Here is a 21,612-nt window from a genome sequence, read left to right on the forward strand (position 1 = left end):
ATGCACTTAAACATTTTTTATGAAGTAGTTCGAAACAGTTTAGAAATAACCTAATTAACTAGAAATGTTAAAACTAGAGGTGGACATTCCAGGTCCAAAAAGGCAAAAACTATTTGCATTTCCAGCTGCGAAACACAGACCGGGAGCTAATCAGCTGTTTGAGTGAACAGGATGAAGAAAAACCAGGAAGGGTTTTCAGCTCCTGGACCTGGATTCTCCATCTCTAGTTAAAACCTGTTGACGGAAAATATGCCATTGTATAATCTGGTACTTGCGGTTTTTACCACAAACCTTAAAGAAGAAGTCTGGTGATATTCAGAATTCAAACTTCTGAAAGTTCTTTAAATATGAAATTATTCCATCCTGTTCAATAAATGATCAGTGTTTTTAATTCAGAGTAATTTTCATGTGAATGTGCTTTACTGGAGGCATCCATGTTTGTCAAAGAACACTACTGCCACCTACTGGTTAGTGACGTCACGGTGCGGTATCGGCTGTTGATCAAGTCCCAGTGCTGTATCTGGTGTTTGTCACAACGCGCTATTATCCAAGTCATCTTGAAAACATTCTTCTTCCAAATGTTGGCTACATATTACGGGTTTTTTCTCTGTCGATGTCCGTGGAGGATCAGGAATCAGAAAGGTGGAATAACTCTTTTTTTTTCACTTTTACCCGATGTATTCCAGCATCCAGCTGCCATGCACGTGGGCATTGTCAGTTTCACTATAGCTCTGGTGAATTTCAATGGTGAAGTCCTCTGGAAATCTTCAATAATTGTTGTTGATTGCAGATGTGTCTAGTAGTTCCCATTGATTTAGCTTGGAAAGCGGGGAGAATGGCGCTAGGCTTACCGCACCGTGACGTCACTGCTGGAAGATGGCAGGAGGGAGGGGCTACTATATTTGGGCAAAAATGGCCGCTCCCAGACTCCGTGATCGCAACGAAAATTATCTTTTTATTTTTTACTGATTAATGCTAAATTCATTAAATCACTAGTTTTAGGTATAAATAATGATCCCTTGATTATTCCTTGCTGACCAGACTTTTCCTTTAAAAACTCTTTCTATTCACTTCCAGCCACAGCAGCAGGAAATCCCCCAGCGGCTGGCCGTAGCAGAGAGTTTTCAGCGGTATGCTGGTGTTCTGGTTCTCCATAGAATAACCGCGTATGCTAGTGGGATCATAATCCTGACTGACTAAACAGAGGATGTTTGCAGGGGGCCTCCTTTCTCACTTAAAAATGTGTTAAAACTATTTTTCAACTCAAAGTAAATAAAGCCGAGCTGCTCTCTGGCTTGAAGCTCCGTAATGGAGCAGATCAACAACCGGAGCTCCGAGGAGCCAGATCGCATCAAAGCAACTTGACCACAGATTGACCCAGTGTCCAGATTTCAGCGTTTGAGTGTTTCTGATTGGTGTGAACGCAGCATTAGGCAGCAGTGATTATATCCTTTACTCTATTTCATCGGCTTAGTTCCTGATCAGAGAAGCAGATCCTGACCCAGAACCAGTCAACAGTCTTTATCAGCCTTCCTGTGTTTAACGCCGGCAGCAGAGGTGCTTACCTGAGTCTATAGTCAAGTTGACGAACCGGACGAGACTGGTCCAAATGACGGCTAACAGCGGCTCTGTGGAAGAACAAGAGAAAGGAAAGGGTATCTGTTAGCATGCAGGAAGTCTTTATGAGGTTTGCCTCCAGGCTTTATCAGGACTGGAAGTGGCTTCCAGTTAGCTTAGCGACCAGACTGGTCTGGAAGCGGAGCTCTGCTGCTCTGAAAACAAGAAACTGAAGCGTCAGACACCGTTTTAAATACTGATAACTTGAGAAGAGACGCACCGATTCCAACATCCGGATCAGATTTCAGCGCTGATGCAAACTAATGGAAATGTTTACAATTTTTTAAAATAATTTTCATATTATTCCTGCTCTAAGTGGGTCGCTCTGTCAGCTAAAGGCATGTTTTACAGTCTCTATACTCCACTTAACTAAATCAGTTGAAAATTATTAATCGGATTAATTGTTTCAGCCCTAATTCAGTCTTTTACATAATATTTATTAATGAAAGTATCTTATTTTCTGCTATAAATCCATTTGATTTGCTTTATATCCAAATTGACTCAGACAAACTTTGTCATTTTGTACACAAAACAAAATTTCATTCAGTACAACTATCAATGCATTTCCATTTCTTAAGGTGCAGCAGGGATAAAATGTAAACATTAGACTGGTATATGATATACAGTTTTCCATTTTACTTTTATCTTGTTAAAATATTTTATGTGTTTTTATGTGTGAAAGGGGACAAATAAAAGCTACAGAACTGAACATCCATCGACACGACTAGTAGCTAGTTTCTGCTTTGTCTTGGAGATAAATGAGAAAAAGATTAAAAAAAAATAAATAAAAGGTATCGGTAAACTTCCATAAAATTGATGAATCAGGAAACTGAGTTTAAAATAAAGGAAAAGTCGGCGCCCTGAGCAGATCCAGATCCAGCAGATGATCCAGTAGGTAGAATTTACCTGGAGCCTCTTTGCCAATGGCGGTGAAGCCGTCTCTGATGTTGGAGAGGAGCACGGCGGCGTGTTTCATGAAGGATGGAGCACCAGAGAGGAGCGGATGATTCAGAGGTTCTGGAAAAAGCAAAACGTTCACATTAATAAACTCCCTGATCCAATCGGGCGACCCGACTGTTTAAGGAAGAGCTACATTTAGGAAAGACTGTCTTAACTTTATGGTTTTTGGGCAGAAAAATTACTAAACTGGAAACATCTATTCCTACAACTACATGACAAACTGGATATTTTCTATGATAATCCAGACAGTAATGACTCCAGACTTGGTCAGACCCCCCGACTGATGGCAGACGGCGGGTGTGCGTCTCTCACCCACCTAGATTTAACATAATCTTGTTCTTTGCTGCAGCAGCAACGACCTCCGGTCCCAGGAAGTAGTGGAGCAGCATCTCCAGGCCCAGCAGCTGAATGGAGGAGAAGCAGGAGGAAGCCTGCATGCTGGAGTTCAGGCTCATCGATAGCGTGCCGACCGAAGCGTTCAGGGAGACGTTGCCTGAGGAGACCGGGAAAACTCTTAATCTGAGCGTTAATCTGTGCAGCAGCCAGCGAGTCCGTCTGGACGGAGGAGCAAACCTGATTTCGGGGTGCTGGGCGCCACGGCTCCATTTTGAGCGACGGCTCTAGAAGGAGTGTTTGGAACGGCGGATGAATCGGACCTGATGGTGGACTGGAGCAGAGGCGCCGCGACCTGCAGAGGATCAGAGTCTCAGCCTGCGTGGAGGAGCGCTGAGGATCAGCAGCAGCGGCGTGACGGAGCCGCTCCTCACCTGCTCAAAGTTGGGGGACAGGTTGGGTCCCAGCTGCACTATCAGATACCACCAGACCTCCACCTTGGTGAGCAGCAGGGCCTCCGTTCTCACCTGGATGGAGATGAGCGGCTGCATGAGCAGCTTCATTCGTTTGGAGTTGCTCAGGATATCTGGAGGAGATTCACAGGGAGATCAAAACCAGGAGAGCAACGGGAGGGAGGGAGGAAAACGGAACAGGGAGGAAAACGGATCTATGAGGAAAAAGGATCTATGAGGAAAAAGGATCTATGAGGAAAACGGAACAGGGAGGAAAACGGAACAGGGAGGAAAACGGAACAGGGAGGAAAACGGAACAGGGAGGAAAACGGAACAGGGAGGAAAACGGAACAGGGAGGAAAACGGAACAGGGAGGAAAACGGATCTGGGAGGAAAACGGATCTGGGAGGAAAACGGATCTGGGAGGAAAACGGAACAGGGAGGAAAACGGAACAGGGAGGAAAACGGATCTATGAGGAAAAAGGATCTATGAGGAAAAAGGATCTATGAGGAAAACGGAACAGGGAGGAAAACGGAACAGGGAGGAAAACGGAACAGGGAGGAAAACGGAACAGGGAGGAAAACGGAACAGGGAGGAAAACGGATCTGGGAGGAAAACGGATCTGGGAGGAAAACGGATCAGGGAGGAAAACGGAACAGGGAGGAAAACGGAACAGGGAGGAAAAAGGATCTATGAGGAAAAAGGAACAGGGAGGAAAAAGGATCTATGAGGAAAAAGGAACAGGGAGGAAAAAGGATCTATGAGGAAAAAGGAACAGGGAGGAAAAAGGATCAATGAGGAAAAAGGAACAGGGAGGAAAACGGATCTATGAGGAAAACGGATCTATGAGGAAAACGGATCTATGAGGAAAACGGAACAGGGAGGAAAACGGAACAGGGAGGAAAACGGAACAGGGAGGAAAACGGAACAGGGAGGAAAACGGAACAGGGAGGAAAACGGAACAGGGAGGAAAACGGATCTGGGAGGAAAACGGATCTGGGAGGAAAACGGATCTGGGAGGAAAACGGAACAGGGAGGAAAACGGAACAGGGAGGAAAACGGAACAGGGAGGAAAACGGAACAGGGAGGAAAACGGAACAGGGAGGAAAACGGATCTATGAGGAAAAAGGATCTATGAGGAAAAAGGATCTATGAGGAAAAAGGATCTATGAGGAAAAAGGATCTATGAGGAAAACGGATCTATGAGGAAAACGGAACAGGGAGGAAAACGGAACAGGGAGGAAAACGGAACAGGGAGGAAAACGGAACAGGGAGGAAAACGGAACAGGGAGGAAAACGGATCTGGGAGGAAAACGGATCAGGGAGGAAAACGGAACAGGGAGGAAAACGGAACAGGGAGGAAAAAGGATCTATGAGGAAAAAGGAACAGGGAGGAAAAAGGATCTATGAGGAAAAAGGAACAGGGAGGAAAAAGGAACAGGGAGGAAAAAGGATCTATGAGGAAAAAGGAACAGGGAGGAAAACGGATCAGGGAGGAAAACGGATCAGGGAGGAAAACGGATCAGGGAGGAAAACGGAACAGGGAGGAAAACAGAACAGGGAGGAAAACGGATCAGGGAGGAAAACGGAGCTGGGAGGAAAACGGAGCTGGGAGGAAAACGGAACAGGGAGGACAAAGGATCTATGAGGAAAAAGGATCTATGAGGAAAAAGGATCTATGAGGAAAAAGGATCTATGAGGAAAACGGAACAGGGAGGAAAACGGAACAGGGAGGAAAACGGAACAGGGAGGAAAACGGAATAGGGAGGAAAACGGAGCTGGGAGGAAAACGGAACAGGGAGGAAAACGGAACAGGGAGGACAAAGGATCTATGAGGAAAAAGGATCTATGAGGAAAACGGAACAGGGAGGAAAACGGAACAGGGAGGAAAACGGAACAGGGAGGAAAACGGATCTATGAGGAAAAAGGATCTATGAGGAAAAAGAATCTATGAGGAAAAAGGATCTATGAGGAAAAAGGATCTATGAGGAAAAAGGATCTATGAGGAAAACGGAACAGGGAGGAAAACGGAACAGGGAGGAAAACGGAACAGGGAGGAAAACGGAACAGGGAGGAAAACGGAACAGGGAGGAAAACGGAACAGGGAGGAAAACGGAACAGGGAGGAAAACGGAACAGGGAGGAAAACGGAACAGGGAGGAAAACGGATCTGGGAGGAAAACGGATCTGGGAGGAAAACGGAACAGGGAGGAAAACGGAGCTGGGAGGAAAACGGAACAGGGAGGAAAACGGAACAGGGAGGAAAACGGATCTGGGAGGAAAACGGATCTGGGAGGAAAACGGAACAGGGAGGAAAACGGAACAGGGAGGAAAACGGAACAGGGAGGAAAACGGATCTGGGAGGAAAACGGATCTGGGAGGAAAACGGAACAGGGAGGAAAAAGGATCTATGAGGAAAAAGGGTCTATGAGGAAAAAGGATCTATGAGGAAAACGGAACAGGGAGGAAAACGGAACAGGGAGGAAAACGGAACAGGGAGGAAAACGGAACAGGGAGGAAAACGGAACAGGGAGGAAAACGGAACAGGGAGGAAAACGGATCTGGGAGGAAAACGGATCTGGGAGGAAAACGGATCTGGGAGGAAAACGGATCTGGGAGGAAAACGGATCTGGGAGGAAAACGGATCAGGGAGGAAAACGGAACAGGGAGGAAAACGGAACAGGGAGGAAAACGGAACAGGGAGGAAAACGGAACAGGGAGGAAAACGGAACAGGGAGGAAAACGGAACAGGGAGGAAAAAGGATCTATGAGGAAAAAGGATCTATGAGGAAAACGGAACAGGGAGGAAAACGGAACAGGGAGGAAAACGGAACAGGGAGGAAAACGGAACAGGGAGGAAAACGGAACAGGGAGGAAAACGGATCTGGGAGGAAAACGGATCTGGGAGGAAAACGGATCTGGGAGGAAAACGGATCTGGGAGGAAAACGGATCTGGGAGGAAAACGGATCTGGGAGGAAAACGGATCTGGGAGGAAAACGGATCTGGGAGGAAAACGGATCTGGGAGGAAAACGGATCTGGGAGGAAAACGGATCTGGGAGGAAAACGGATCTGGGAGGAAAACGGAACAGGGAGGAAAACGGATCTGGGAGGAAAACGGAACAGGGAGGAAAACGGAACAGGGAGGAAAACGGAACAGGGAGGAAAACGGATCTATGAGGAAAAAGGATCTATGAGGAAAAAGGATCTATGAGGAAAACGGAACAGGGAGGAAAACGGAACAGGGAGGAAAACGGAACAGGGAGGAAAACGGAACAGGGAGGAAAACGGAACAGGGAGGAAAACGGAACAGGGAGGAAAACGGAACAGGGAGGAAAACGGATCTGGGAGGAAAACGGATCTGGGAGGAAAACGGATCTGGGAGGAAAACGGATCTGGGAGGAAAACGGATCAGGGAGGAAAACGGAACAGGGAGGAAAACGGAACAGGGAGGAAAACGGAACAGGGAGGAAAACGGAACAGGGAGGAAAACGGAACAGGGAGGAAAACGGATCTGGGAGGAAAACGGAACAGGGAGGAAAACGGATCTGGGAGGAAAACGGATCTGGGAGGAAAACGGAACAGGGAGGAAAACGGATCTGGGAGGAAAACGGATCTATGAGGGAGGGAACGGCGGCTCTTTGGGGAGGAGCTCACCTGGGTTGAGAGCAAAGTTATCGATGAGGCTCTTCCAGGCGATGAAGGCGATCTTCTTGATGGTGGGAGAGGAGCTGCGGAAACCAAGCTCCTCCAGACGCAGCAGGGAGTTGATGAAAGGACCCCCTTTATGCAGCAGCTGGAAGGGACGACATGTTAGCGCTGTGCTAAAATGCTACTTTTACATTCTAACTGGAGTAAAAAGCTCAAGTTGATCCTCTAACTTCTACTGGAGTTATAAACTTTACTACATCTGCCACCTCTGACAGCTTTACCTTCCCGAGAAGCTTCACAAACAAAGGCCAGAGCTTCAGGACGTTGGTCTCATTCTTGGACATGAAGAGCTTCTGCAGATCTGGGATCAGTTTCTGTGAAAACAAACAACAGCAGGAGATCAGAGTTTACCTCAGCCGCTCCGATTCAACGCGACGCTCCCACACAGAAACTCACCGCCGACATGATGGGCTCCAGGTAGGCCGCCACCTCCGCCTGCTTGGCCAGCAGCAGGGGCATGCCCATCTCCAAGGCCGCGGCGGCGCGCAGGCGCACCTTAGAGGCAGAGTGCACCACCAGCGGGATGACCAGCTTGGCCCACCGCACCGCCCCGTCGCTCATCTGGGTCGGCACCTGCTCTATCATCCTGAAAGCGAGACGAGCAGAGCGGCGTGAGCGAGTGGGCGAGGCACCGCTGAGAGCGGCTCAGGGGACGCTTCTACCTGATGATGACGTTCAGGGCTTCGTGGTCCATCACCGCAGACTGGAGGTCCTCTCTGCTCCACACTCTCTCCAAGGAACCCAGTAAAGTCGGCACGTTTTTGCTGACGACATCAGCAGGAAAGCTCTGTTTGGAAATTACCCATAATGCTCTGGTACAGGTGTTCTTATCCATCGACTTGGTCACCAGGGAGCAGAGCGCAGACAGGATCTGTGCAGCAAAGGTCTCTGGAATACAGAGGTATCACTCTGAGCGATATCACCGAATGGAAGTTAAAAAATAAATAAAATAAAAAAAACGTACCAGAGATTCCAGAAACCACCTGAGAGTGATAAACGCAGAACCCCAAAGCTTGCAAGGCAGCCTGGCTCAGCTCGGCGTTCGGACTGCTGGTGTGGAGCTGGGTGCAAAATAAAGACAATCATCATCATCATCATCAGATTTCTCTCCGCTCTGACTTAACCCGAAATCCCACATCCTCCGCCGCCTCTTCGCTTCAGACCGCCTGCGCGAAGCCTACAGCCTCCGCTGTTCCTCCCGTGCTGCCCCGTAGAGACTGACATTTTTTTTCGGGATGGGAGTCAGTATGAGTAACGATCACGTGATTAGACGGTACAGGATTAAACATTAACGGGAGCAGACGGGATAGTGACTAAAAAAAAAAAACTAGGATCGATGCCAAAAAATAAAATAAAATGGAAAGAAAAAAAATCCAGTACTGGCGCCGCCATTTTGTAGTTTTTTTCCTTGAAGCCTATACTATAATGCGAGTCAAAAAAAACGACATGACCCAAAAACCAAAAGTGCTTCCGCTCTGAGTTTTTCACCCGCGCTCAAAAACAACAATGGAGGGACCAACAGTTACTACAGTTAGAAACTTAACTGACCCTTCATAGAAATTCAGATTCAATGTATTGGCAGAAATCTTATTGAAGACAACAAGAATGGGAGTGGGAGTCATTCTGAATGGGAGCGGGATGGGAGTGGGAGTCATTTCACCAGGAGTGGGACGGGACAGAATATAGATTTCTACTCTGGCCCGGGATCGGGACGGGACAGGAGTGAAAATCCACTCCCGTGTCAGTCTCTACTGCCCCGTTCCGACTTCCTCAGAGCTCGAGGAAAGCATGCGAGATATTATTAATAAATTCATAGGAGCAAAACATGCAGAAATGAACGACAAATTTATATGACAAATTAAAAAAACATCCCCATCAGCATCTAACATATGTGCAGCTTCTGCCCAAATGTTTTCTTTTTGCCAACTCCATTAACAGAACTAGTTCCTCTTCGATGTCTAGCTACTCTAGATCTATCTCTGTGACTGTGATATCTAGCAGACGCGCCATTGTTGCTTTGGAAGATGAACACTCCTGCCGCGGAAGTTCTCGTGACCTTCCACCAAAGTTCTTACGAGTTCTCAAATAGCCCCCCGCCCCCCCTTCGCTTTGGAGGGAAACTGCTGTGTGTCTCTAGAAATTCCAGACAGACGCTGCAGAAGCATAGCAGCAAAACTGGTTCACAACCAGACCCAAGCCACGTTTGATGTGTGCAGGAAGTCTAATCTACCCTTTACGCAGAGAGAGGGCTGCTGCAGACGGGCCAACGTTGGCCCTGGCTGCGGCCCCCCAAACATCTGAACTTTTTTTTAAATTACACATAGTGACGCTTAAAAGAACAATGTTCACGCCTAAAATTATCTAAAAACGCAATTTTATGGAACAATGGCAACAGAAGAGAGAACATTTAATTTACAGGTGCTGGTCATAAAATTAGAATATCATGAAAAAGTAGATTGATTTCAGTAATTCCATTTAAAAAGTGAAACTTGTATATTATATTCATACATTACATACAAACTCATATATTTCAGATGTTTATTTTGTTTAATTTTGATGATTACAAATGACAACAAATGAAAATCTCAAATTCATCATATCAGAAAATTAGAATATTGTGAAAAGGTTCAAAATTGATGGCCCCTGGTGCCACACTCTAATCAGCTAATTAACTCAAACCACCTGCAAAAGCCTTTAAATGGTCTTTCAGTCTAGTTCTATAGGCTACACAATCATGGGGAAGACTGCTGACTTGACAGTTGTCCAAAAGACGACCATCGACACCTTGCACAAGGAGGGCAAGACACAAAAGGTCATCGCTAAAGAGGCTGGCTGTTCACAGAGCTCAGTGTCCAAGCACATTAATAGAGAGGCGAAGGGAAGGAAAAGATGTGGTCGAAAAAAGTGTACAAGCAAGAGAGATAACCGCACCCTGGAGAGGATTGTGAAACAAAACCGATTCAAAAATGTGGGGGAGATTCACAAAGAGTGGACTGCAGCTGGAGTGAGTGCTTCAAGAACCACCACACACAGACGTATGAAAGACATGGGTTTCTGCTGTCGCATTCCTTGTGTCAAGCCACTCTTGAACCACAGACAGCGTCAGAAGCGTCTTGCCTGGGCTAAAGAGAAACAGGACTGGACTGCTGGTGAGTGGTCCAAAGTCATGTTCTCTGATGAAAGTAAATTTTGCATTTCCTTTGGAAATCAAGGTCCCAGAGTCTGGAGGAAAAGAAGAGAGGCACTTCATCCACGTTGCTTGAAGTCCAGTGTAAAGTTTCCACAGTCAGTGATGGTTTGGGGTGCCATGTCATCTGCTGGTGTTGGTCCATTGTGTTTTCTGAGGTCCAGGGTCAACGCAGCCACATACCAGGATGTTTTAGAGCACTTCATGCTTCCTGCAGCTGACCAACTTTTTGGAGATGCAGATTTCATTTTCCAACAGGACTTGGCACCTGCACACAGTGCCAAAGCTACCAGTACTTGGTTGAAGGACCATGGTATCCCTGTTCTTAATTGGCCAGCAAACTCTCCTGACCTTAACCCCATAGAAAATCTATGGGGTATTGTGAAGAAGAAGATGCAATACACCAGACCCAACAATTCAGAAGAGCTAAAAGCCACTATTAGAGCAACCTGGGCTATCATAACACCTGAGCAGTGCCACAGACTGATCGACTCCATGCCACGCCGCATTGCTGCAGTAATACAGGCCAAAGGAGGCCCAACTAAATACTGAGGGCTGTACATGCTCATACTTTTCATGTTCATACTTTTCAGTTGGCCAACATTTCTATAAATCCTTTGTTTTTATTGGTCTTCGGTAATATTCTAATTTACTGATATGATGAATTTGAGATTTTCATTTGTTGTCATTTGTAATCATCAAAATTAAACAAAATAAACATCTGAAATATATGAGTTTGTATGTAATGTATGAATATAATATACAAGTTTCACTTTTTAAATGGAATTACTGAAATCAATCTACTTTTTCATGATATTCTAATTTTATGACCAGCACCTGTAATACTCTGAGCTCTGTGAGCGCTAACCTGGAAGCTGCTGCTGCTGCAGTGCATGCTGGGACAGCTGTCAGTCTAAAGAACAGACTAGTCTGCTCTGATGCATGCTGGGTAAAGAGGGTGATGGTGTTTCACCAGGACACGAGAACGCACAAGTTCACAGACTGAGAAACGGCCAAACTGCACTGCGTTCTTTTCATAAGAATCAAATCTCCGCTGGGGTTTCAAAATATCTAAAAGCCGTGTAGGGCTGCAACTAATTATTTTGCTAATCGGTTAATTTGTTGATTACTTTTCGATTAACCGATTAATAATCGGATCGCCAAAGGTTCCTTAAAGACAATTGTTTTACGAAATTAAACCTGGTGAAACTAAAACTTTTCCAATTGAGGAGCTCTGGGTTATAGAGCAGATCGATGGACGAAAAAAATATGTTTCTATTTCTATCATAAATGTAAAGTGTTTTATAATTTTGGTATAATTGCTGTTCTAAAAGCCTGTTTTACAGACTCTATACTCCAGTTTACAATTAATCCATTACTAAATTACTTGACGATTATTTCAATAACCGATTCATGGTTTCAAAGTCATGTAGTTTAATATGGCTAACTGACCAAGCTAAAACAGGCTAACCTGTTAGCTAATGATCCCACCATGCTGGTATCTGTATCGGCCGATACTCGCAGCACAAACATCGGAATCGCATGGGGACAAAAAATGGTATCGGAACATCTCTACTTATGAAACATGACGAAGTTCCTTTTACAAACCGAATAACTGATTCATTTTGGCTGAAATATTGAACAATTATCAAGCATCCAGAACAGTTACAGTCATTAAAGTTCTCTAAAATAAAAACCTAAAGTGACAGCTCTACACCACCGACGTGCGCCTGCTCTCAGGGTCCCAGCTGAAACAAACTGTCATTCATTAGTTCCTCCTGACATTACAGAAAGAGCAAATGGACTAATTATTACACAAAAAGATAAAAGTGACCAAATATTTTATTATGAGACACCTCCATGATTCCATTTGTGGCGTTTTAACTTTTAAGACCTTTGGAAGATTGATTCAAGATATTTTGCAACCGATTATCTTCTTTTTTTTAGACCCTTAAACTGTTTCTCTTTATAGTTAGAAACCTGATTATAGAGATATGTTTTGTGTTCCTTTGTGTTTATCAGACAGTTAGGTCCATGTCTTCCTTTATAATTCTTTTACCTTGGCCTGTTTTTCAGTGTAGCCCTGTTTCTCTGACTGTAACTAACTGGATGTGCTCTCTTCATCCTCTGACATGGGAGCTGGTTGACAGTTGCCTTTTGTATCTATGCTTATTTTTCTATGTCTGCTTCTGTCTCCTTGAACCCCAGTCTGCCTCAGCAGATGGCCGCTCACACTGAGCCTGGTTCTGCTGGAGGTTTCTTCCTGTATTTCCTCTCCACTGTCGCTACAAGCATGCTTAGTGTGAGGGATTGCTGAAGAGTCAGTGAGTCGAAGCAATCAACTGGTTTTCCTTGGATAGAAAACTTTGAATCAATCTGACTGGATGATCTGGTGAACATGGGTGACATGGTGTGAATTGGTGCTATAGAAATAAACTGAATAGAAACTGAATGAATTTCTCCAGACCGGTAGGACTGATCACTCACCAATATGACTTTACCCAAACGAGTAAAGTTCTTCTCTACAGCTGAGAGAAACTGCTGGCCTTCCTCCCCACTGAGTCGACTGGAAAACACAAAGATGAGTTATTTTTCTCGCTCACACTCCCCGACGTCTTCTGCGACCGGCGGGGGAAACTCACTTGGCGATGGTCAGGTAGGCGTCCGTCTGCTCCGACTGCCCGGCCGTACCGTCCTCCAGAGTCTCCAACAGAGGGAGGAAGCTGGAGGTGCTGGGAGGTCCTGCAGACGCCATCATTATTCCTCACCTCCTCCAGGCCTCTGAGAGGAAAGATGAAAGAAGACAAACATTTCAGAAAGCAGGTGATGTTGGGACAGAGAGGGTCAGCAGCTCCTCTGCAGCCAATCAGGACTGGAACTCAGAAGGTGGATCACCTGGTGAACTTAAAAAGTGCCTCGAGATGACATGTGTTGTGAATTGGCACTATAGAAGAAGAAAACTGAATTAATCAACTATTTTTTAAATTAATTTAGAAAGATACTTTTAGAAACTTAAAATAAAAAAACAACATTTGGAAGATAGAAATATTTATTATAGCTTTATATTTATTTATTTCTACATTTATTGCTCAATCTAAATGAATTGAAAGTCAGAATCTATCTTTAGTTTTTCTATGAAAGTTTTTCTAACTGAAGGAAGCAGGGCTGAAGCCCACTGGCAGGACTTTAAGTTTTCCTCTGTTTCAGCACATGTCTGAATGTTTTCACCAGCTAGCCTGCCTGCTAGCTGCCAGCCGTTAGCCTGCTAGCGGCTAGCGCAGCTCCTCCAGCCACAGCTGGACGTTAGCAGCATGGGGGGCTTTCTACCGACCCCCCAATAAGGGGCCTAAAACCCTGGGAAACATCTCAACTGGTTCTTACTGCTCTGTTTGCTCCCGCTGCGGCCGCCACACCGACCAGCTCACCTCCCGTGTGTCAGATGGGCTGAGAAGACCGCATCCAAGCCGGGAGAGGCTTCACCCCGCTGCGAATAAACCAATGCTCGCTCCGCCGGGAGCCTCGCTCTACTTTCGGCCGCTTGGCTCGTAAATGCAGCCGTTAACCGGGAGGATTTCTGCTCGTGATGGTGCTATTGCTGATGCTGACACCCCGCGAAACCTGCTGGCGCCAAACCACCACGCGTTACGTACGTAATTACCTTTGACCCCGTTACGTCACTATTAAGACCGCCCACTTTACCCTAAAATAAATACACAATTAAACACGGTAGCACTAAGGATTAGGGCCACTGGAAAATAATAAAAATAACTGATTTTTAAATTTTATTTCAATATAATCTGAGATTAAAGTCAGAACTGACTCTGACTTTAATCTCAGATTTCTGACTTTTATCCTGAGAATTCTGATTTTTCTCATAATTCTGACTTTCATCACAGAATTGTGACTTTTTTGTTAGAATTTTGTCAGAATACAGAAGAGGATTAAGGCCACTGAAAAAAAAGTTAACTTATTTTTTACATTTTATTGTAGTTTTATATGGGAAAAAAAAGTCAAAATCTGACTTTCTTTCTCAGAATTCTGACTTTCACCTCAGAATTATGACTTTGATCACAGAATTGTGACTTTTTTATCAAAATTTTGTCAGAATATGGAAGACGATTAAGGCAAGTGAAAAAAAAGTTAACTTATTTTTACATTTTATTTTAGTTTTATATGGGGGGGGGGGGGGGGGGGGATCTAGATCTGCCTTTTTTTCCTCAGAATTCCAACTTTAATCTCAGAACTAGAAAAAGCTGTTCCACATCAAAGTGGGAATGCTTTTGCTGAATGAAAAAAGCTGAAATTAACTGCAGAACATATAAAAATGTGATAGGAAGTCATTAGAAACTTCAAACTGCAGAAAACAATTGAATCATCTGAAGATTTTATAGGGTAGAAACATCCGGCAGTAAAATGGCAGAAACAAACTCATCTTAAAAGCTGCACAGTCAAACCATACATGATATCAAAAAATGTTGATCAGCATAAAGAAAACAGTGTCATCATTTGAGGATTGAAAATTTACAAACCTATGTGCAAGACTAACCATGAGAAGCAGAGGAAGGACAGAGAGAGAAGCTTATAGAAAGAGAGCTAATACCACTTAAGGAGCTGAATTTATAAAAAAAAAAAACTAACCTGCATGTTACGAGCCGCTGCAGTGATGAAAGCACTGTTGGCAGGCTTAGGCTGCATGTTATGAGGTTAGCAGATGCTGTATCTCAGTGTAAATCTTAGAGCCTTATTAAGAAATGTAAACTGAGGTGTGGGGTCAACAGGCCTTGGTAGTGTAATTTGAAGAAATTGGTTGAGTTTGGGTCATAGCTACAAGCCATACTGCACAATGAATGAGTGTGCATAAGGAAGAGGCTTTTATTTTGTAGGGTCCCTTTAGTCTTATTTTGAAAGTCTATCATGGATGTTTGTCAAGGGAAGGGTCATGCCCAGCAGTGATATAGAATCCATTTCTAAATATGAAATCACTGGTTTTCCATGTTATTGGGTGAATAGATAATATAAAAGAGCATAAATGGGAGACTTTTATTGTGAAATTCGCTCTGGGGTATGTTGTGAAAAGGTCCCTAGAGTCTAATAGAATCAAGCTGGTAGAGTTTGGGTCATAATTCTGAGCCATTTGCATCAATTAATACACAAGTATAATATAGAGGCTTTTATTTTGTAGGGTCACTGGAGTCTTATTTTGAAAGTCTAGCAGGGTTGTGTGTTGAGAAAAGGGTCAGACCCAGCAGTGATACTTGATGACTTTTCAATCCTTAAATCACTCTTTCCCCCTGTTATTAGGGCAGTAGATGAAGTGGAAATGGGAGGCTTTTATTTTGAAATTTGCTGTGGGGTGTGTTATGAAACCCCCCCTAGAGTATAATTTTAAAAAAGTAGTTGAGTTTGGGTCATAATGTTGAGCCATATGCTGGGGAAAAAAATATGAGTTTAGGAAGTGGATACAATATGACTACTGGCCATGACCCTTCCCTTCACACGCAACCCTGATAGACTTTCAAAATAAGACTCCGGGGACCCTTCAAAATAAAAGCCCCTACATTAAACTCATATTTTTTTCCCAGCATATGGCTCAACATTATGACCCAAACTCAACCACTTTTTTTAAAAATGAGACTCTAGGGGTTTTTCAAAACACACCCCACAGCAAATTTCAAAATAAAAGCCTCCCATTGCCACTTCATCTACTGCCCTAATAACAGGGGAAAGAATGATTTAATGATTGGAAAGTCATCAAGTATCACTGCTGGGTCTGACCCTTTTCTCAACACACTACTGCTAGACTTTCAAAATAAGACTCCAGTGACCCTACAAAATAAAAGCCTCTATATTATACACGCATATTAATTGATGCAAATGGATCAGCATTATGACCCAAACTCTACCAGTTTGTTTCTATTAGACTCTAGGGACCTTTTCAAAACATACCCCAGAGTGAAGTTCACAATAAAAGTCTCCCATTTACGCTCTAATACAGCATCTATTCACCCAATGACATGGAAAACCAGTGATTTCATATTTAGAAATGGATTCTATATAACTGCTGGGCATGACCCTTCCCTTGACACACATCCATGATAGACTTTCAAAATAAGACTAAAGGGACTCTACAAAATAAAAGCCTCTTCCTTACACACACTCATTCATTGTGCCGTGTGGCTTGTAGCTATGACCCAAATTCAACCAATTTCTTCAAATTACACTACCAAGGCCTGTTGACCACAGACCTCAGAGCATATTTCTTAACCAGGTTCTAAGATTTACACTGAGATACAGCATCTGCTAACCTCATAACATGCAGCCTAAGCCTGCCAACGGTGCTTTCATCACTGCAGCGGCTCGTAACATGCAGGTTAGTTTTTTTTTTTTATAAATTCAGCTCCTTAAGTGGTATTAACTCTCTTTCTATAAGCTTCTCTCTCTGTCCTTCCTCTGCTTCTCATGGTCAGTCTTGCACATAGGTTTGTATATTTTCAATCCTCTAAGGATGACACTGTTTTCTTTATGCTGATCAACCAACACATTTTAAATCATTTCAAATTGTTGTGCCAAGTCTTGACATTTCCACAATTTCAAAATTTTGATACTTATTCAATACCATCTTCCTCAACATTTTACTTCCCATCCTTGAGCTACTCATATTTTCTTCAACCAGATAAGATTCAATTTTTTCTTTGTAATTTCTTTTCTGATTCAGCTAATTTAATATTTTTCAGCCTATGCTGTGAACCTTGGCTTAATTTTGCTCTTTTTCTGGACAGGAATTAAGCTTTTCTGTTTGCTGCTAATTCATAACATGCCTGACATGTTTCTGGGCAGTAGGTGGCCCCACTTCAAAATTTCTTTAGAAATTTTTCTAGAAACTTGATAGACATTATATTAAGACCCTTCTAGTGCACATATTAATGACATTTTTGATATTATGTATGGTTTGGCTGTGCAGCTTTTAAGATGAGTTTCTTTCTGCCATTTTAGTGCCAAATAATTCTACCCTAAAAAAAATCTTCAGATGATTCAATTGTTTTCTGCAGTTTGAAGTTTCTGATGACTTCCTATCACATTTTCATATGTTCTGCAGTTAATTTCAGCTTTATTCATTCAGCAAAAGCATTCCCACTTGCTGTTTCTCCGAAACAGCTTTTTCTAGTTACATTTTATTTCAGTTTTATATGGGGGGAAAAAAGTCCAAATCTGACTTTCTTTCTCAGAATTCTGACTTTAACCTCAGAATTCTGACTTTTTTTCTCAGGATTTTGTCAGAATATGGAAGACGATTAAGACCAGTGAAAAGATTTAAAAAAAAAAAGTTAACTTATTTTTACATTTTATTTTAGTTTTATAGGGGGGGGGGAGTCCAAATCTGCCTTTTTTTCCTCAGAATTCTGACTTTAACCTCAGAATTATGACTTAAATCACAGAATTGTGACTTTTTTGTCAGAATTTTGTCAGAACACAGAAGAGGATTAAGGCCACTGAAAAAAAAATAATAAAAAAGTTAACTTGTTTTTACATTTTATTTTAGTTTTATATGGGGAAAAAAAGTCAAAATCAGATTTTTTTTCCCCTCAGAATTCTGACTTTAACCTCAGAACTATGACTAAATTCTGACAGCTAACAAACATGTTAGCATCAAGCCGTAGCAATGTCTGTTTTAGAGACTAAACTAGTTCTCTTGTTTTAATCACCTTCCGCCCTTCCATTAATTACGGTAAATAGCGTCTTTGTGTTAAATAGCATCATGTAAAAAGTCGTCTAATTCTGTCATTTTCCACCAATGTTACTGGCCCTCCTAAACAACTCACATCTTTGTCAGTGAAGCTGAGTGCTCCCAAAACTCTTCCTTCATGGGGCCCATCTACATTAAGATCCAACATTCTGACATTAAAGTCATATTATACTGAAATGAAATATATATAAAAAAATGTTTTATTTTTTCAATGGCCCTAATCCTTTTCCATACAGCTCAATATATAATTAAAAAGACATAAATTACACAGAAATATTAGTGCCGAAAGACACATGATCCTTCAAAGCACCTTGATTTCAACTTAGAGTTTTCGAAACCAGAATAAACCTAATAGTGAATGCTGTAAAGCTATTTTTAGTTTTTTTGGTCCCCAAAGAAATTAATGGTAAAGGTAAAAAAAATCCTAAAAATCAGTGTTTTTGCTATTTAAAGGGGTCATAGAATGATTATAGGGCAGGGGTGACCAATTAAAAATCAGTGGGGTCCGAATAAAGAAAATCATCAACCAGTAAAGGTCCGGAGACATTTTTAATGATCTGTATACATTGACTATTTAAATAAAAGAATATATAAAAAAAGACATTGATTTTATTTTTTTACATTTTAAAATCTAAAGTGTTTTTTGAAGTAGAGAACAACAATCTTTCAGTTTGGTTTATAGATAATTTCCTGATTCCCATATTTTCTCAAACACCTGAACTGTTTGTTGTTTTCTTTCTGTTTTCTGTCTTAATGTTGGCAGTGGGCTTTAGGCTGCCCTGCAAGGCTTTAAACCTGGGTTTAACCGGAGACTAAGCCATTCTCAAGCACATATCAAGGTGCTCATTTTGAGCCTGGATCCAGATTTATTGTTGATTCTGTTCATGGTGGAGAATCCTGCTTCACAGCAGCAGGTTGAGCCAAACATCCTCTAAATGTGCAGGGTCATCTTTGAGCACGCCATTTCACTTTTCTTTCACCAGTTCACCGCAGTTCTTCCAGCAGTCCACACTTTCTCTGCTCTCTTTTTCTCATGGTCTTCTCCTTCTTTCCCATCGCCCGGCTTGCCACAGGTTTGCCTGCTGTGTCTAAAAGTAGCAGCAGCAGCAACCCAGACTGACAGCTCATTGGCTCATTTGGATCACGTGCAGCCTGGTGCCGGACGCTCCCCAGGGCTTTACCGTATTAACAGGAGAAGCAAGTGAAATTAGAAACTGCCGTCAGACAAAATAAATATAAATGTTTAAAATCAGGTTGGGTCCATTTTAGCCAGCAGGCGGGTCTGAATGGAGCGACTAAACCCAACCTGGTGATGGTAGCCTGGACACCGGCGGTCTCATGCTTCCCCCTGCGTGCCAGCCCCCCTCCTCCTGATGGCTCTCTGCTGAGGTCCGGTCCAGTCAGCGGCCCAGCAGTCGATACTTCATACCCCCCCTCCTTGGACAGGTGAACCAGTGGGCTGGTCTGGATGTCTATTTCGGGGCGTGACAAAAATACAGGCCAGAACCAAATAATGAAACATCCCCAAATTGATGTCAACTCTGTGCTTGGTTTGAATCTGCCTGTTTTTTTGTGGAAGTTTAGAATAGTGAGATATCCAGAGAAAGGAGGTGCTGATGGGGTTCGAACTTCTCTGTACGTCCATTTCACCCACTAAACTATCATTATTCATCTATGACAATGGAAACTGTAACTACATCCACATACTTTCAGATATAAAACATCATTCAACTCTTAAAAGATTTTCCGACATTTTGATGTATTTGGCTGGATAGAGTAGAAGTGGAGAAAGTGAGAAGAATTTGTTTGGCATTTGTGCCCATGGGGGGATTTACCATCAGGCAATATTAGGCAGTTGCCTAGGGCCCTATTTTCCTGGGGGCCCCATAAAACTGTTCTTACATGTATGGTTAGTACAACTATTCCTTATTTGTGCACATTAATTCTGTTTTTAATGAAGATCCTTTTGCTAACATGCCATCAGAACTCTGATAATATTAAGTGTGTCTCTTTTTTCTGCTACTGGAGACTTTGGAGACAACATCTAAAAGCAGCGAACTCTGCTCTCCAGAGCGAGTAGATTGGTAACCCCGCCTCCTGCTCTCCTCTATCTTGTCTGCTGTCATGATTCATGCAGCTATTATTTCTTCCAAATGAAAAATGGAGAACAGATAAGCAGATCATGGCTTGTCTACAGTGAAAAGAAGGACTGGGTTATTTACTTTTGCTGTTGCATTACAGTCAGCTGAGTACAAAACATAGAAAGGAAAAAACAAGAAAAGGGACAAGAAGAGAGGGACAAAACAAAGAACAAAAATGTATGTCTTTTCTATTAAAATTTCTATACGGGTCTGGGTCTCTTTTATGTGTTGTTTTCTCAATTCAGAAGCCCCCTTGCCTGTTTTTGCCAATGGCCCCAAATTTCCTAAATCCGCCCCTGTTTGTGCCACTCTAGCACTTTTACTCTATCCAGACAAATCCTAGATCGAAAAGTAGGATTTTTTGTCTAGATTCAGTGATTCATTGCTGTGGGATTTACAGTTTTTGTCCCAAAGAGCCCCAGTGCGATAAGAAGTCTACAAGCCCTGAATAGAAATCCAATGGGATTGTTTGAACGCATTAAAATGGCCTTTAATAGAGGAATCTTTCAAAACAACCTCAATTTTTACATATTTACTTCACATTTTTGTAGAAACATAAAATTGGCATAATTATACGCAGAAGCCTGATCAATTGATTGATTGGTTGACTGATTGATATTGATTTTATTGATCTCACAGTGGTGAAATGTACTCGTTACATCAGCTCAAATAGTCAAAAACAGAAGAACAAGGTGCCAAAGGAAGACAAAGGTGCATGGCGTATATACAGTATATACAGTGCATGTGACAGCTAAAGTCTTTTTTTTCTTTCTTTTTTATAGCAGGATTATTATACAGAGTTATTGCACAGGGTAATTACATGGGTATTTATATAGATGTATATACTGCTGATTGTTACAGTCAAACAATCATATTTGTATCTATTTAATTCAATTCAGTTTATTTCTATAGCTCCAATTCACATCATGTCATCTCAAGGCACTTTAAAGTTCAACCAGATCATCCAGTCGGTTTGATTCAAAGTTTCCTATCAAAGGAAAACCAGTTGATTGCATCGACTCATTGACTCTTCAGCAATCCCTCACACTAAGCCTGCTTGAAGTGACAGTGGAGAGGAAAAACTCCCTTTGAACAGGAAAAACCTCCAGCAGAACCAGGCTCAGTGTGAGCGGCCATCTGCTGAGGCCCACTGGGGTTCAAGGAGACAGAAGCAGACATAGAAAAAGAATTATAGATACAAAAAGCAGCTGTAAAAGGCGGCCCTGTCCAGGAAACACACAGCCAGGCAGACGAGCTCCCAGCCAGCTCTCATGACAGAGGATGAAGAGAGCTTGTGTGTAGCCAAATACTACAATATGCAAAGTTTGCTGTATGTAAACCTGGAGACATCATTTGGTTTAACACATAGGCAGGCCAGCTGACAGCCTTGGCTGGGAAATAACACTAGGAAATGAGCCTACCACCTGCGAGGGCCGGCCCTCCTTAAATCATACCGGTACCAACATTT

The 21,612-nt window shown here is 42.8% G+C and overlaps 1 protein-coding gene across 1 annotated transcript in view; it reads right to left on the reverse strand.

Moving 5' to 3' along the window:
* Positions 1-13,912, reverse strand: part of rif1 (replication timing regulatory factor 1) — a 40,367-nt gene extending 26,455 nt beyond the window's left edge. Inside the window, exons 1-13 of the mRNA XM_038273202.1 lie at positions 13,685-13,912; positions 12,902-13,040; positions 12,747-12,825; positions 8,037-8,133; positions 7,735-7,960; positions 7,469-7,658; positions 7,294-7,386; positions 7,019-7,157; positions 3,345-3,496; positions 3,151-3,265; positions 2,894-3,070; positions 2,524-2,634; positions 1,566-1,628 (exon numbers count right to left, since the gene is read on the reverse strand). Of these exons, the coding sequence (XP_038129130.1) occupies positions 1,566-1,628; positions 2,524-2,634; positions 2,894-3,070; positions 3,151-3,265; positions 3,345-3,496; positions 7,019-7,157; positions 7,294-7,386; positions 7,469-7,658; positions 7,735-7,960; positions 8,037-8,133; positions 12,747-12,825; positions 12,902-13,017 (1,558 nt within the window). The 5' untranslated portion in view covers positions 13,018-13,040; positions 13,685-13,912. The remainder of the gene's footprint in view (positions 1-1,565; positions 1,629-2,523; positions 2,635-2,893; positions 3,071-3,150; positions 3,266-3,344; positions 3,497-7,018; positions 7,158-7,293; positions 7,387-7,468; positions 7,659-7,734; positions 7,961-8,036; positions 8,134-12,746; positions 12,826-12,901; positions 13,041-13,684) is intronic.
* Positions 13,913-21,612: the final 7,700 nt, after the last annotated feature.

This window comes from Cyprinodon tularosa, unplaced genomic scaffold (genome assembly GCF_016077235.1).
Source record: "Cyprinodon tularosa strain WSP-4 unplaced genomic scaffold, ASM1607723v1 ctg860, whole genome shotgun sequence".
NCBI lineage: Eukaryota > Metazoa > Chordata > Actinopteri > Cyprinodontiformes > Cyprinodontidae > Cyprinodon > Cyprinodon tularosa.